The sequence below is a fragment of the Lissotriton vulgaris genome, chromosome 10, assembly GCF_964263255.1.
Source record: "Lissotriton vulgaris chromosome 10, aLisVul1.2, whole genome shotgun sequence".
In the NCBI taxonomy this organism is placed as follows: Eukaryota; Metazoa; Chordata; class Amphibia; order Caudata; family Salamandridae; genus Lissotriton; species Lissotriton vulgaris.
In genome coordinates, this window is record NC_141698.1 from 94,248,313 (window position 1) to 94,261,874 (window position 13,562).

The 13,562-nt window shown below is 43.9% G+C and overlaps 1 protein-coding gene across 1 annotated transcript in view; it reads right to left on the bottom strand.

The window, feature by feature from the left end:
- Positions 1-13,562, bottom strand: part of PDPK1 (3-phosphoinositide dependent protein kinase 1) — a 288,661-nt gene that overhangs the window by 147,979 nt on the left and 127,120 nt on the right. Inside the window, exon 7 of the mRNA XM_086940588.1 lies at positions 10,319-10,462. Coding sequence (XP_086796714.1) covers positions 10,319-10,462 — 144 coding nt within the window. The remainder of the gene's footprint in view (positions 1-10,318; positions 10,463-13,562) is intronic.

Genomic DNA, 13,562 nt, shown 5'->3' on the forward strand with positions numbered 1-13,562 from the left:
CTCTAAGGGCCTGATTTGTGTTTCAGCTTACTTTTCATGCTTAACGCCGATTCATTTGGGATTGTTCCTGCTTCCATATCAGCAGCTTGTTAAATCAGCACGTTCCTCAGTGCTTCCAGCCATGAGCACTTTCTCCAAACTGAGCATTTCTCCTCACTGAATGCGTAGTCTGAATGAATCGGAGAGGCAACCATCGATAACGCTGATGTGTGGCTTCTTCATCATTGAATTAAATGAACTTGCTTTGCTTTATAAGCGTATCAACTCTCTCAACTAACTCCTCCATCGTCTCACCAAGTTGCTGTTTTGCTAGCTGAAAGTGTACTTTTCATAGTAGACATTCGGCATTGGATTGAACTTGGCCTCCAACGTCTTCTTGATTTGCTGTATGATTCTTCATCAGCTCATGATATCTTCTTTATCACTTCTTTTACTCCGTCACCTGCAAAGATCTTTTAAGTATTTGATAATCTTTTTGTCACCTGCTTCTTCTATAACATCTATGAAATCAAATATTTCAATCCAGGTAGCTCATCTGGTGCCAATATTCAGCTTTTTGGCTATGTCGAATGGAGGCGGTGGTTTCAGGAACACAGCAGCGCCATATTTTGTGTGCTTTTCAACAGCCATTGGAGAGCTTGAAGATCTCTTGAGTTGCGCTGAGTGTCACCATCCGCCTCTGTGGCCCCTCCTGCAGGGACCAATGGCTTCGTAAGCACAACCCCTGTGCTTTCGCTTGGGTTGTTGTGGATGCTGTATGCTACTTTGTGTGCACTGGCCCACGGCCAAGTCTCGATGGGAGGTCAGTGACATTTCTCGTTCGGTGAGTACAGTTGTACTTTCTCTGTATCCGGAAATCGGTTGAACCCAGTGTTTTATAGTCCTGCTACTCCTAACTTCAAGTTGACCGGCGTACCCGCCCCCAGCCGACACCCCAGACACTGGACATCTTCCATACCATCCTTCCATGGTAAGACCTTTGTTCACACACCCACGGTTTTCCGACCAATCCCATTCCACATCCCCCTTCTCGTTTTTTTTTACTTTCTCCCCTCCGGACTTCCACGCCCATATCACGTTCCACGACACACCCGCTTTGATCCATCATTCACCTTTTTGAGGAGCTGTCACTTCTCCTTGGCATGTCTCACCCCCCGAGGTGCACACCTTCCTCTCTCCCAAGTCGCAGCCCGACGTCAAGAGAGCTCCCTCAAGGCACGACTCGATCCATTGCCTCGCACACCAGAGGCTCCCTTACTGCAAGAATTCCCTTATAGACTGCGATCTTCATTAAGATACGGAGGCCATTTCTGATCCCTAATCGCACCGGTTGTTTGACGTAGCTACACAGCCCTGAAGAGTCACTGGAGAACTCCCATATGTGACGACACACTTGTTGGCTGGTTGTTTCTTTGTTGTTGCTCTAATAAATACTTTTGAACGAACACTCTGGTGTCGACCACTAAAATTGGTAGAATACGAGACATTTCTAACAATGCGATATCCTCATAACATGTGCCCAGGACTCTGATTCTCATTTCTGGTGTGGATTTCACGACTCACACATTTACGGGGGTTATACAGTATTTCCCCCAGATCTGGCAGCTCTGTGTTCACTCTCAGCATCACATACACAACGAATATCAGTCAGCCAGAACGCCAAACTACCTGTCTTACTAAAAACGCCACGTCGAGAAATCAGTTGTACTTTCTGTACCTGGTTGTCTCTGCCTTTATTGTTTTCTTTCACCTAGCTGTCACTGCCTTTAGCATTTCTCTCTGCCTAGTTGCCTTTGGCGTTTCTGCTTTACATATGCACTGGATCAGTGTTATGCTGTTCTTTTGGCTTTACTAGTAGATTTTTGGCTGGCTTATAACTGTGCTCCTCTGTAGGGCCATCACCTTCTTCAAAGGCCTCTCAAAAGCTGGAGTTGGGCTTTGACTCCACATACGCCAACTGTAGACCGCTTCTTGAGGCACACGTAGCACAGCAGTTTGCTGGACCACAACAAACTCAGGGAGAGCAGTCTTGGGTCCTTGGGGCACGTTTCCCCTATCTCATCACCAGCTGTAGCATCCTCCCCAGCCTGGGAGTATGTAACAGATCACGCCACACACTGAGATCTAGTTGCACATCTTTATTCTTCCGCATGCAACTGTTAACTGAATGCACTGAATCACAAACTTTATCAACCACACCCAGTCACATCCGCCAGATTACGTAACACTTGAAAGGAGTCTGCTGAGGGCCACTATTGGCCTCATACACAAACACAGAACATGACAAGGACTAATGTCATTGCAAACAATTGTTAAATATTCTGAGCTCAAGTAACAGTTCTAGGGATACCTTCCAAGACAGACCATATAAAAACAGATCTGCGTCGCTACATTCTTTAATGGTAATGGCACATTTAGCCTTGCTATTGATGAGTCAATACATTAATTATAATTGGAGGTTTTACGCAAATAACCATTGGTAATACTAAATCATACTCTTTTGAGCAGAATTTAAATATTAGGAACTAGCTGGAAACCATTCCGAGACTATTGAAAAGTCTGTGATGCCAATTTAAAGACACACATTATGCTGTACAAGTGGCAATAACAGAACATGTATTAGTTTTAGAACGAAGCATTATAACAGACATATTGATTTGATTACTTCACTTGAAGAACAAGTTACTTACCTTCAGTAACATCTTATCTGGTAGAGACTATCTAACCACATATTCCCATAGATTTGTTCCCAGGCGTCAGACTGGAACAGGAAATTTTTAGAGCAGTGCCCCGGCATGCCCGTAGGTGGCATTCAGCTATATACGTAGGTGGCAGCCTCCGTGATGGAAGCACCCTGACATCAGTTTAATTTCACGACTTTCCACATCAGAAGTGTGAAGCCACGAGAAACACAGACAACTAGTGTGAAATTCTAAGGCCCTTAGAAGGGTGACTATCACACTATAATCAGTTCACTAAGCGGGGAAGATGGGAGAGTTGGTAAGGAATCTGTGGCTAGGTAAGAGTCTCTACCAGATAAGGCGTTACCGAAGGTAAGTAACTTGTTCATCGATAGAGACTTTAAGTCATAGATTCCTTACTTTCGAATAGATACCCAAGCAAAACAGATTAGAACAAGAAGTCCTGCAGGACCGAACGGGCAAAATGCCCATCACAACCAACATGACTAGTGTTTGGTGAACATATGTAGTGATGCCCACATTGCTGCCTGACAGACTGCAGGACAAGGACTCCTCGAGCTAACACAGTGGTCGCAGCCTTGGCCCTGGTGCAGTAAGCATGCGTACCCGGAGGATTATCCATCGTGAGATGGTCCGTTTCTGTACTACCTTGCCTTTCTTAGCTCCAACATAACCTACAAAGAGTTGATCGTCCACCCAGACCTCTTTGGCTCTATCAATGTAGAACAACAATGCTCTTTTTGGGGACAGGTGGTGGAGTCAGGAAGGAGTCAGGTGTGCCTTCAGCATGTTGATAGTGAACCCCAGCGAATGCAGAAGGTCTGGCGTTGTCTAGAAGTGAAAGACGACAGCCTGGGTTATGCTTGCCTTCAAAACCCAATCATTGAGTTACGGGAAGACTGGAACCTCTGACCTTCGCAGATGTGCTGCAACCACCACTATCACCTTGGAGAACCCCCGAGGAGTGCTCGTAAGGCCAAAAGGGAGGACAGTAAACTGAAGGTACCCGTGGGCCACCATAAGCCACAGGTAACTTATGTGGGTTGGCTGGACACTGATGTGGACATATGAGTCCTACAAGTCCAAAGCTACTTTCCAGGCTCCAGGACAAATAGGACTTGAGCTAATGTGAGATTCTCCTTTGTCAAGAGAAAGTTGAGAAGGCGCAGGTATAGGCTATGGCCAAGGCTCCATCCTTTTTGCGCACTAGAAAGTAGTGGGTATAGCAGCAACAACAACCTACTTCTGATACTGGCACCCTCTTGGTGGCTACCTTGGCAAGTGCATCAAACAACAAAGTATGGACAATGAGTGGCCTCAATTAAATTTATAAAAATTCTTACCTTCCCATTAAAATTAAGTTTGATTTTTTCTGTTTGTTTGTGAATGAAATAAAATATTTTATCATTGATTTGTTTGATGAATGTTTCTGTATATTTTGTGTATTGTTTTCCGGTTCAAATCATCAAACATGCTTAGTTCAGGGTCCTGTGCACCAGTAAAAACTCAATGAGGGTCCCTAGATTTCAGTAATGATTGATTGGCGGTCCTAAGGTTTCAGTAATAGCTAATTGGGGGTCCACAGAAGTTAACAGGTTAAGAACTACTGGTATAGGGGTTTCTGGTAACCATAAAGGTCCTCTGACCACTCCCAATCATCACGCTCTCCAGGCCTGTCAAACGAAAAAGGAACTGCCTCTGGACTCAGGAAGTATGGGTAGAGATACTGTTGGAAACGGCGTCTGGTGGTGTTGATTTGGCTCGCATTGCAGTCCGGTATAATGATGGGGCCCGGGCCGCTGCATTGTCGACAGCGATGGCACTGGAGCTGGCACCGGGAAGGTCTCACAGGAGGCACTGCTCCAGATTCAGCACTGGATACAAGGACTGACTGTTGCAGAGGGCGACCTCACTGGTGGCGAACCAGAGGGGTCGGCGAGCTCAAATATGATGTGCATAGTCTCCTAAAGCTCCTTGGGTTCAGCAGGGGTTGCTCCTGGTTGTTCTTCGTGGCGCGGAGCTGACACAGGCACAGGCTTCACCACAAAGTGAGGCCTGGCCTGCCAACACTCCCACACAAGATTCAAGTATTTGCTCCGGTGCTCAGAACTCAAAGACTGCTTCGACTTCATAGACTTCTTATGAGAGGCTGCCTGGTATATGATGTACAGTTATGTAAGCGGACACGTTGCACTAGTCCAGACAACCCTTATGGTGAATTAAGAGGTCTTAGCCAACCTTAGAACATTCTCCAAGGGGTAGGTGTGGAGAGTAGCCTTCAGGCTTAGTCCAAATGGAGTGTAAAGCAGCTTGTTTATCAGAATGCAATCTTACAGTATAGATTAAGTGAAAAGAACCAATATAAAATATGTATTTATAATAGAATACGCTCTAGTATGTTCAAATATCTCCAACACGGAGATAAACACAATGCACACAATACTTCAGTTAGAAACACAGTAAATAGCCCGATATACACAGTGGACTCCAGGGAGGGTCCAAACCATATATTAAGAAAGAGGTATAAGAACCACGACTCTGATCAAGACAGCGTTGAGAAGACGTAGAATTGATGGAGACCCTGAGAACCACCCAAGGTAAGTAGATAGGGACCCCACGAAGAGTGTGTGCAGTGTGGGAACCCGACCGGGGCTCAGTACTAGTCCCGGTTGGATTTTTTAAAATTAAGGACCCTTCCCAGTGGACCCTGAGGAAACCCCTTGGCAGACAGAAGGATGAAGAGCCGCCCCACCCGTGGATACCCTAGTACCCACGTTACCTACACCAGAGACGCTGGGTGCATAGGGGTGAAGTGGTGTGGGAAACCGCTGTCGAACCTATTGGAGGTCTTCAGGAAAGTGCAGCTACTGGAAGAGAAGAAAGTGTCAGTGGGAATCCAAACCTGGCTTACTTGTGTTATTGTCCTTGTCTGCTTTTGGAGTGCATGTCTTGGATGGATGGTGCAAAACTAGGGAAGTTGTTCTGAAGTTTTGCCCTTGAGTCCTGTTACGGTCATCCTTGATGTTAAGGTTTTGTACTGCAGTCGATTTGTTCACAGGAGGAATATCTAGGGAGATTTCCCTATTGGCATCTGCGTTTCTTGTGCTGAGCTGAGTAAGCGAAACGTGGTCTGTCAGTAAGTTGGCTTAGACAGGTTTTTGTTCAGAGATTTCCTTTTTTTGCTACTTTTTGGTTTTGTGCTCTTTTCTGTCAAGCCAGAGAGTTTTTTTTGTTAATTTATGTTGCAAGGGGGGTAGGTCTCCTTTAGGTCCAGTAGTATCTCCTTTTATATCTGGCGAAGTACCCGTCACCTTGCCCTTGCTTGCTGGGCTACTATTCTCTGTGTGTGGCTCTTCCTGGGCCGTTCCTTGGCTGATGACTTGAGTCTTTTTGGGACAGTTGGGGGTCACCTCTCGAAGTTAGGCCACAGTGTGTTTCTGTTTATTTGTGGCTTTCAGGTCCTCTAGGACTTTTTCCAAGACTTTGGGGAGGGAGCTTAAGTTTCCCAAAAATTGGAGAACAAGTACATTTTGGGGTGAGACTCGTTGTGCTGTCTTGAGCTCTTTTAATCGGGTTGTTTCAATCGGCTATTTTCTGCTCTAGCCCAGACACATAGGTTGTGATTGCGATCAAGACCTCGATTCGAATATCCATTTTAAGAGAAAATGTTAACGCGTTGACCATTGTTTGGATGGTTCTCAGCAGAGAGGACCAGGTGCCACTGCCCAGTTGGTTCGCTGGATGTTTAATGGCTGGTTCGTTAATAGCTGATTCATTGGCCATTTTTATGATTGTCGGAGTGAGTGGAGCAGGGAGCCCAGTGGTATGAGAGGTGGTTGAGAAGACGGCACTAGCTGCATCCTTTAATAGCCTACCATTTTCAGTAATCCTGGGCTGATCCCTTGAGGTTCTTAAGCCCCGGGGTCTGTGTCGACACTCACAAGAGGTGTCGAACTGGGCGCAATCTTTTTCCGTCTGTTTCCTCCCTGTTGCAGTGTCCTTCTTTGCTTTCCTGACGTCATAATGGAACAGTTCCTTGTAGCCCATCAAATAATCCTTTTCCCTTTTAAAACGGCCTCTGCTTCTGTTGAGCTACACTGTCCAATATGTACTTGCAGACTGACTTGCGTAGTTCCTCAGTTTGGTTGGCAAAGTTGACAAAGTAGGTTGACTGAGTTGACAGGGTATTAAGGCTGGTTGGCTGTGGGGCTGCTTCATGTTAGTTGTGTAGCTGGACAGGTTAAGGCTTCCCCCAGTCGGCAGGGGTTGAGGAGCTGCGAGGCGGATTAAGTGGAACGATTAAGTAGGGGCAGGATGTTATGGCAGGTTGTCAAGATGGTGTTGAGACGTGTTGCACTGTGGCGGTGTAGAGGTGCAGCAGATAAAGCGCGGTGGTAGGCATAACCCTGCCCCTGAATGCGCAAGCTGATCTGTGCAAACAAAGGAGCCTGCAATCCCTACCGCTTAGCCCCCCCCTCTGCTTACTGCAGCACCACCCCAGCCACCGCCGCTGAGGGCACTGTAGGGGGCAGCAGGCGTCCGATGGTGTCCACCGGAGGAGGCAGGCAGTAGTGCGGCAGGGAGCGCAGTGACTGGTCCGTGCTGCTTCATCTTGTCCAGGCTCTGCCAAGCCCTTGCCCCAGCCATATCATACTAGGCGTAAATTAAAAGAAATCCTACATTCACCAACAGTTGTCCAATTCTTTAGCCTCCATACCAATTTTTTCTCACAGGGATCATTTTTGGTTGGCTCAAAACAAAAGCTATGCGGATCTGACAGCCCAAAAGAAAGAGAAAAGGAGATCCTGCCCAATATCACCTGCCGCAACTGCTGCATAGTACAGTTGATTTCTAACGTGACAGACTTAGCTTGTATGTTCCACATGGATGGAGAACTAACTACTTTTCATGAGGTGTGACCCTGGGACAGTATGTGGAAGGTGAAGGTCCTGGTCCTAACAAGTTAAACACTGATCACCTTAGGAAAGATCAAAACATTAATTATATCTAGGAGTCAAAAAAGCAACAAAACTCACTGTGAAACCAAAGCCTCAACATGGAAAAACAAAAGGTGTGTTCATGCAGACCCAAGCATGCACCCAAGTGTGACACAAATGTGTGAGCTAAAGCTTGAGGGCATGGGTAAATTTTCCCATCAGTAGCCACTCTGTACCGCCCTTGTTGACATCATTTGGGTTCTCCTTGCCCAGGAGACAAAAAAGAAAAAACAGCCTGTTGATGTTATTGAGGCTGTTCCAAGACACTACAGGTGATGTGATGTCAGTACTAGATATAAGTGTCGACTGAAAGCAGTGCAAAAAATAAGTGGAAGTGAGAAAACAATTAAAATTGGATAATACTGAGTAGATATGAAACTTTAATTTTCTTCTCAGTTTTCCAAATCTAAAAGGTAAAGTGCAAAAACAGATTTAACATAATATCTGAGAGAAATAATGGTCGACATGTTTCAGCATTATGTAGGTGTAGTAGCAATGCCTTCTTCAGGACCCGATGTTAGCTACTGCTACTATAAAGTGAAGTTAAAAAGTGTCACCTGCAAGATCCAGGTCAATTTGAGGCTTTGGTTTCACAGTGAGTTTTGTTGCTTTTTTGACTCCTAGATATAATTAATGTTTTGATGTTTCAGTCGGGGCATATATCTAGTATGGGTCGTTAAACCTGCCCTCGGACCCCCTTCTACAGAGGTTGTTGATGCACCTTAGGAAAGATACATAAAAGCAGACATTTCAAGAAAGCCTGTACCCCAGAATTGGTCAGATAGCCTTGATCACTGTGCCATAGGACTCTAGCTACTCCTGACTAAGAACACATCTGACAAAAGGAGCCTTCTGTTGCATATGTTCCCGTTGAGAGGGAGTCTGGCCTGCCAAATAGGGGTGGACTGTTTCTATTGGATTATGATCACGCCTGATTTGCATAGGGATGATTCCTGTCGGCTGTGGCATGGTGGCCAAAAGTACGATGGACTGGAATGAGGCCAGAGTAATAATGGCTGAGATTCTTTCAAGCATTATAGCAATCATTTGTTGTGTACCTCAGTGCAACACCTGCTGCCAAAAGCAGGTGACTCGTGATGCGACAGTTAGTTTGCATTTTCCACATGGTTGGAGCACCACTAACGGCTATAACGGTGCGAGCTTGAGGACAGTAAGTAGAAGAATTGTTCTGGGGTATTAGGACCTTCTCAGCATGCCTTTGGCTGTAATTTAAACTAAAAAACAAAAGGTGGGACGGAGGAGCTAGACCTCTACATGGATCTCCTATGCCCTCTAACTAGTGACACATAGCTAGATTTTCATAAAAGTGTTGAAAATATGATGTTTCAATCAATGTTAAGGGACTTGCTAATTTTTAACAAACTTATTTAGGGAATAAATTAGAGTGGAAAGCAGTTACGTTTCACTCCTTGTGCCTTATTACTGAAATTAGAATACACAGGATTAGAAGATTCCGATTCAAAAACAAATTGCTAGGGAATAGCCAGGTTAACCTGGGGATATTGACAAGCCGGTTCAAGTTTGGGATGGCAGACATACCAGTACTAATGATAAGAAACCGCAGAACGAGGTCTTGTATCAACAAGTTGTCATACTCTGAATAAAACACAACAGGATTTCCTTGGAGGGTATTTTTACAGGCTTATGCAAAATATTTTCACCTAATTAGCAGCAAATAGAGGCTAACACAGAGGAAAAAACCCTGCCTGTCACCACCCCCTTTCTCTACTTGGCAAACATGACAGGCATTTAAGCCTCCATCTGTGCGATGGATTTCACCCAAATCTTCATCAGTTTTCCAGAAAGCTAAGACCAATTAGATGAGTGGTAAAGAATGACCAAAGTACAAGTACAGGGAACAGAGTCTGCACCAGGGAAATGCCTCTAGAAATCATGGGTAGCAGTTACAATGGAAAAATCATAATTAGCTGTATCCATCACAATCTGTGTGTTATGCAAAATGTGCCATGCTGTAAAGTAAAAGACGGATATGAGAACAAGTCTGGGGTTTGCCACCTATGTGACACATCACAAACTAGCACTGATGTTCAAAATGTATTCTTTCAAGAAAAAAGAGCGAACTAGGGTTCAGGCATGCAGGCAATAAAAGCAGAGACTACTGCACTGCCCGTGCATGAATCAAGTGAGGATACTGTAAAGCACAGATAACAGTTCCCTTTAGAGTTGTAAAGAAAAACAATTACATCAGTTGAAAATGTAAAGAAGCCAGATGTATGATCACCCATGAATATATTTTAGTTGATATAAGTTGCTACAGTTGGGGAGTAGCAAATCAAGCTCTAAGTTGGCTGCACAGGATTCAAAGCAATCATACTAGCCAGCAAAGCAGTGACATTTGAAAACAACACATTATACTGCACCGATTTTCCCATCTGACAGCCAACAGACAACTTGCAGAGGGGACGTGGAAGCATTGACAAAAATAGGTCTGAGAGGTGTTATGTGATCTCAAGACAGTCTAAGAGTAACAAAGATGAGTTTTGGTCTCCCTGCACATCGCTCATCTGAGTGCACAGTGGATTAATGGATGCTGGCAAAAGAACAGGATTAGTATCCCAAGGATGTTTGGCTACTTGCCTCGGGACCCCCGCTGTCGCACTCGGGAATTCTTATGGTGCATCTTCCCCCAGGATTTGCAGTCTCCCCCAGCTAGCCCTTCTGTTGGGGGACTTCCTACAGGGATGGTCCGTGACGGTAGTGTGGGACTGGGGCAGTTGCGGGCTGATGTGGGATAGAAAAAGAATAAATGAAAGAAAAAATTATAACAAGTGGAGAAAAAAAAGTTTAAACAGTAATTTTTACATTGACTTATTTATGTTACCACTGCTAACTTCTAGAAAAACATAGCATGCTTTAAACAAAACTACCAGTTTTTAACTATTGTAAAGATGAAAGTCTGCCTTATACCCTAAATAATTATGTCAATGTTCACAGTAAACACAAACAAATTACTATATGCTCTGTCCAGTAGGTGCTTTTGTGAAACCACTCCATATCTGCAATCATGCCTGCTTCTTGAACAACTTGCCTTGAGTTACTTAGAGTAAAATTAAAACAAAAGATTTGTTAAAGCAATACAAAAGATATCAACACAAACAAGGGCTTGGCTATTTGTAGGCCAACGTACTCCTATTAGCAACAAATGGGGGAAGGAACCTGCTTCCCAAAGTCAGTATGTACTTGATGTTTGAAGCAAACTACAACCTTGGACTAGGAGTGGCCGAATGATCAAACCTCCTCTACCCTTTCTCTGAAAACTCCAATCATTGAGAAGACTCCCCAGGAACAATTTGTATAAGAGGCAATAGGGGCAGCCAAAATCTAACAGATTATTAACGCTTCTATTTCTACAGTGTTCATAGATAATAAATACAAGTCTAGTGCTCAAGAATCCATGCAATTTAAGCTACACAGCTACCCTGCAGGTGAATAATAGCCATACGCCTTAAGACAATACATGAAGTAACTTTTTTTTCAGTCTAATATGAGGAGGGAACTTGAAACCGCATTGGAGAGGGTATCAGTCTTGCAATTGCAGTGACACAGTCCACCTTGCAATTAAATCACATTTAGATAATCTCAATGCCACTTTACAGTGAGGAACGTTTTAAACACTCTGAAACAAACACAGCTTGCAGCTCCCACACATGTCTCACGGAGGTAATAGAACAAAAAAAGATTTCTTCCAGAAAAAATGATTAAGGGCACAGGAACCTAAAATACTCAAAAGACTTATGATGAAGAGAGGTAAGAATAGGGTTCGAATCTTATCTGGCCTTAAACCCCTGGGCTGTGGTAAAAACGTATAGGACACCCATCAGAAGCCAGGTGAAGGACTGTTTAGAGGACAGGTCTTTTCTGGTAAGCTGCTGTTGCAAGCATCAAAGGCATGACCAAGGACCCAGTGCTTGGAAAAAACCAATGTCTACAGAACAGGTGAGTGAATTAATAGCTTTACACAGCGTCCAGTTACAAAAATACAAAAACACATAGCCACTTATTTCCGCATTGGTATGTGGTAATATCTTTGGCAGCCTGTAACATTTTCAGATTACTTGACAAATGATCTGGAAAGATAAATGGTCTGTGCTCCTCTTGTCAAGTGTGCTCTAGGTAACCAAATGTAAAGATGGAAACTTCTTCCACCATCTCAGATGACGAGATTCTGCTTCTGGGGAAGACAAAGTTCTTTCCACTGGTGGAAGAGCGTAAGTTCTGAGAACAAGCAATGGTGCGGCTACGCTGTAGCTATGCAGGTAAGATGAGAGCACCCTGTAGTGCAGGGGTCTCCAAACCGGTCCTGGAGGGCCGGATCCATGCCAGATTTTTTAAATTACTACATGTATCTCAATGGGGATATCTTAAAAATATCTGGCATGGATCTGGCCCTCCAGGACCGGTTTGGGGACCCCTGCTGTAGTGTATCAATATCTGAAGGACTCTCTGAATTAGATGTGTTAGAGGAAAGGCAGAGATGAAAAACCCTATTCAGTCTTTTAGGAATGAGGACCCCTTCTACAAATCATGCCCGTCACACATGAAATAATAAGTATCTGATTTTATTCTTTAGGTGGATTGGTAAAGGGGTCTGCAAATAGGTTGACAGCACATGCAACATCAGCCCTAAAAACTGGAGCAGAGTACAGCTTCGAAGACTTTGCAATTGTGATGCCCCCTCCCTTTGCGGTTCCCTGCATCTCCTCTACACTGTTTTTAACACTTTAGATTTCATCACATGGGGAAAGCCCGGAGGGTCACCTTTAGCGCATGCAAGTGTATGTGGAGGTATGCATCAAATTCTCAACTTCCTCATCTATCACTAACCGCCAAATGTAAATATCAGTCAGTTGTTACAAAAGGTGAACTGGTGGAGTTCCAGAACCAGTTGAGGCGCGTAGTCTGACAATAGGTTCCAAAGCATCTGCTGGTTAAAGCTTTATGGAACACATCTGCACACGGACAAGGTGTGCTACTACCAGACTTCCAAACATGATCACAGCGTAATTGAGTAGTGCTCTGTACAGGATGTCCAGAGACTCAGACCTAAAGTTTCTTCCATGTCCTCCGAGAGTTTTGGGATATTGGGATGTATGAAACAACATGTTTTTGGCAAGGGACACAGGTGTCCTCCCAGTGAATCAGAAAAGACAGACTCTAAAGAAAATACGTACAGTGCCTTATCAAGAACAGTAAAGTACTTCCTCAGAAAAATCTACCCACCCACACGCTATGGCAAGTCAGATTTTTTCAGGTCCAGCAAATTTTAGCACCTTCTGGTCCGTTCTGGCAATTGAACTTATGCTGGAAAGTACCAGTTGTTCTGTTCATTCAGAAAGCAAATGGGGAGTAAAAATGTCTTTAAATCTTGTTTTTATCTTGACATGTGCTGTCTGTCCAAAGACAGACATCAAATGTCAGTTTGTCCGTTTAATAATTGCTGCCTATCTTATCCTGGAAAATGGAGTTTACTTTTCTTTCTCTACTACAGGTTTTTGACAAATGAGCTGTCTTACAATCATGACACAAAAGGCTGAAAGAGGTCAGTTTTTTTCCCTAACATAACATTTAAATAGCTTGTAAAGGAATAGTACAAATATTTCAAAATATATGAGTAATTGTGAAAGCACTTTTTTTTGTAATTGAAAAGTGTGATGCAAACAAAGATTTAAATAGGAGCAAAACAAATCACAACTCCTTACTTGGTGATATGTAAATGACAAATATTTGCAGAAACTGGATTTCTAAACATTATACTTTGTACACTATACATTTTTATCAGTAAAACAGCATGTCAATAGGGACATTTTATAGCCATTTAAAA